The sequence below is a fragment of the Pinus tabuliformis genome, chromosome 5_2 (genome assembly GCF_031772625.1).
Source record: "Pinus tabuliformis cultivar Carrire ecotype Pingquan chromosome 5_2, CPIR1, whole genome shotgun sequence".
In the NCBI taxonomy this organism is placed as follows: Eukaryota; Viridiplantae; Streptophyta; class Pinopsida; order Pinales; family Pinaceae; genus Pinus; species Pinus tabuliformis.
The window spans coordinates 362,570,421-362,574,562 of record NC_142306.1 but is presented as its reverse complement, the minus strand read 5'-3'; the positions used below and the strand labels follow the sequence as shown (position 1 = coordinate 362,574,562).

The following is a 4,142-nucleotide window of genomic DNA, read 5'->3' as shown; positions in this document are numbered from 1 at the left end:
AGCTGGTGTAGCTTCCATTTATGTTTTGTTCCATTTATTCCTTCTTGCTGTGAGTAACCCTTTGCTACCAGTCTAGCTTTGAATTTTTCTACACTCCCATCTGCATTTATCTTTGGTTTATACAGCCACTTACATCCTATGGGGGTTTTTCCTTTAGGCAACTCAACTAAATCCCAAGCATGGTTTCTATATATTGATTCAATTTCCTCATGCATTGCAGCCCTCCATGCATCTAATTTACTTGCTTCTTCATAGTTTGCAGGTTCTACAATGTTTAATATTTTAGACATTAAAGCATAGTCTCTCAATTTAGCAGGTAGTCTAGTCTTCCTACCTGATCTTCTAGGTAGAGGACTTACCTCAATTCTTTCTATTTCAGCGCTTTCCAGGCTTGCATCATCACTTATTATACTATCTGCTACTTCTTCTTCCTATTTCTGATGATGCTCCTACTCTTCATCTTCTTCACTATTTACTTCTATTAACAGTGGAATGTGGCTATCACTGTTAGAATCTTCCTTTCCATCTTCAGCCTGTTCATGAAAAATAACATCTCTGCTTGCAAAAACTTTATGAGTCACAGGATTATATAACTTGTATGCCTTATACTCAGTGCCATATCCAACAAATATACATTTGAAGGCTTTGGGGTCTAACTTCTTCCTATCTGTTTTCAGTATATGAGCATAAGCTTTTGATCCAAATATTCTTAAATGACTAACTGTTGGTTTGAGTCCAAACAATGCTTCAAAAGGGGTTTGGAAGCTTAGACATTTAGTAGGACTCCTATTCTTTAAATAAACAGGAGTGTTAATAGCTTCTGCCCAAAGACCATTTGATAGACCCTTACCTTGAAGCATACTTCTGGCGCACTCCACAAGGGTTCTGTTCTTCCATTCTGCTACTCCATTCTGCTGTGGAGTGTGTGGCACTGTGAATTGCTGCATAATCCCATGCTGCTTGCAGAAGTTCATGAACTCTTCCAACCTGTATTCTCCCCCTTGGTCCGAGCAGAGAATCTTTATCCTTTTTCCTGTTTGGTTCTCTATCATAGATTTAAACTCTTTAAAGTACCGAAAGGCTTGACTCTTTTTACTTAGAAAGTACACCCATGAAAACCTAGTGCAATCATCTGTAAACAACTGAAAGTAATATGCTCCTCCTAAAGACCTAGTTTGCATAGGTCCATAAATATCTGTATGCACTAGTTCTAGAATGTCTCTTTCCTTTCTGTTGACATGCAAAGGGAACTCTTCTCTATGCATTTTCCCTAATGCACATCCATCACATTCCAGCTTGGCATTATGAAAAACAGGGAGTCCATCGACCATACCTTTCTTCTGAAGTAAGATGAGGCCTTGCAAATTGAGATGGCCAAATCTCTAATGCCAGAGATTTTCGACTATTGATCCAGCTGCAACCATTGCTTGTCGTGGCATACTCTTTGCATCCAATCTATACAAGTTCCCCACGCGCACTCCTGTTGCAACTATTACCATCTGGCTATCCTTAATGACACAATTATTCTTAAAGAATTGCACTTGCATGTCCTGGTCTGTAATCATTGAGACAGAGTCAAATTTTTCTTAATTCCTGGAACATATAATACATTTTTAAGATGTTTAATATCTCCACTAGGTAGCTTCACACGAATATCACCATATCCTTTGATCTCATACCCACTGTCATCTCCTAGATAAATTTTTGATCCACATGCAGTTTCTTCAAGAAATTCAAAACAGTCCTTCTTACCGATCATATGTGAGGATGTGCCAGAGTCGACATACCATATGTCGTCCTCATCTCCCTTTGATGCTGAAAGAGCACAATCGACTGTGAATAGTTGAAGATCATGGCTGTGGTCCTCCTCTTCTCCAGCAAAACAGCCCTGGTGTTTCCTCTGTTTGCTTCTTTTCTCATCCGCCTGCCTCTTATAGCATTCTTTAATCTGATGACCAGGTTTTCCACAGTAAAAACATTTCTTAACATAATTATCAGTCATACCTCTAAATGATCTCTTTTGAAATGTGCTGGCTCCTTTCTGCTGCTGCTGCTATGGTTGCTAGTGCTATTGTTGGTACTGGTGCTGCTTCCCTCTGTACTGTCGCCTTTTCGCAATCAGAGCAAGGTCATTGCTCTCAATTTTTAGATTCTGTCGTCGCTCCTCCTCCTGGAGCAGAATCGCTGTCAGCGCATCAAATGAAGGGGCTTTTTCTCTTGCTAACAGCCCTGTGATGAACGTCTAGTATTCATAGTCATTCTGTTTAATGTGAGCATGACCAGATCTGAGTCAGATACTTTCTCTCCGATAGCTCCCAATTTTTCACTCAGGTCCTTAACTCTGGCCATGAATCCAGCAACGGACTCATTCTCCTCCATCTTCAATGCAAACAGCTTGCATTTGATTTCCAGAACACGATTTGTATTCTGTGTCTCGTATAAGTTTTTGATCGTTTTCCAAATATCAGCGGCCGATTTGGATTCTCTGATATGTGGGATAATATTGTCCTTGACGGACATCTTTAATATAACCTTTGCTTTCGTTTCCCTTTTATCCCAGTCTTGTTCTTGGGTCGCTGTTCCAGATCTCTGCTCATCTCCCATGACGATCGACCATGCATTTATGCTCTCCAACAAAGTTTGCATTTTGAACTTCCAGTTGGAGAAATTCGTTCCATCGAGTTTGCCAGACTTGTGGAGATATGATTCTATACTGTTATTCATTTCTATCCAACTTAACACTTCAATCGACCACAACTAGGCAAGTCCGATCTGCTGCCACCGAACAGATCAGGAACTTCAATGTGCCACCACCGGGCAAATCCGATCTGCTTCCACTGAACAGATCAAAAACAACTCCAACGCGCCACCACCGGGCAAACCCGATCTACTTCCACCGAACAGATCGAGGAGCTGCACTGCGCCACCACCGGGCAAATCCGATCTGCTGCCACCAAGAAGATCACAAAGCTCTGATTCACCACCACCGGGCAGGTCCGATCTGCTACCACCGAGTGGATCACAGAACCTCAATTCGCCACCACCGGGCAAATCAAATCTGCTGCCACCTAGCAGAAATCTCCACGTGCCACCACCGGGCAAGACTGATCTACAAAAGATTGCATATTTCTCAAAGAGAAAGAGGTTGGTGCTTCTTTCTAGTCAAAGGTGCTTCTTTACAGTGAAAAATCCGCTCCAGGGAAAAATCTGCGCGAGTCAAGTTTTCTGGCGTGATTATCAGCTAAAACTCCGCACCAATGTACCTATCTAGCGCGCTTATCCCTGTCAAATCTACGCCAATGGCGCGACTTCTCCTTAAAAAAACTGCGTCGGCCACTTGTTCTGTTCTTTATTGGCGCGACTGTCTGCAAAAAAACTGCACCAACTACTGCTTCTTCTGAAAAAATTGTGCTCCAACCCTTTCGTCGGCTCAGAGATGATCAGTCATCTGAGACCCTTCGCTCCAAGTGTTACTGCAGTACCACCTGATCATACATATACACTTACATGCTCTCCTACCACTATAGATATGTAATTTAATGATGCATCCCTAAGAAAAAAAATTAAGGCTACCTTAGATAACCTGGCTCTGATACCAAGATAAAAATCAGACTTTGAATTAAATGAACGAGTTGTAGCTCACAGGTGTGTACTGCACCTGGAGACTGCACTCAAACAAAGAAGAGAATCTCTCTCCGTTCACTTTCTACATTACATCAAATGAATATTACAATATTAAATACATCACTACAAATCAGGTAGTTGTAAACAAACTCCTAAACTCTAGGAACAAATCCTAAACTAAGGAGATACGTTACAACTATGTAACCATTTCTCCATTAATACAAAATAATATTGATTATTTTTAACTAAATATGGGGCAAGAAACCAATGATCTCGGTCATGTTACGACTCCCAGCAGATCGTCCAACAAAAACAATGAATTGGCCTAGATTTCTAAAGAGGATGTCGAGGAACTCCTAAGAATGAGGGTAAAACTAAGTTCGATTACAAGGTAGGCTCTAATTTAAGTTATTTACAGCTAGTCTTTGAATCTCATACTTCTGTGGGGTTTGGTTCGAACAAGGGAAATGTTAGAAAATTACGAACTATATCAAGAAACTTTGAGCTTGCATTCGCTG

The 4,142-nt window shown here is 41.0% G+C and overlaps 1 protein-coding gene across 1 annotated transcript; it reads right to left on the bottom strand.

Annotated features, from left to right (window-relative positions):
- Positions 1-2,220: 2,220 nt before the first annotated feature.
- LOC149158973 (uncharacterized) lies at positions 2,221-2,604 on the bottom strand. The gene has a single exon (XM_089434142.1). The coding sequence runs from the start codon at positions 2,602-2,604 to the stop codon at positions 2,221-2,223; it is 384 nt and encodes a 127-aa protein (XP_089290268.1).
- Between the last annotated feature and the right edge of the window lie 1,538 nt (positions 2,605-4,142).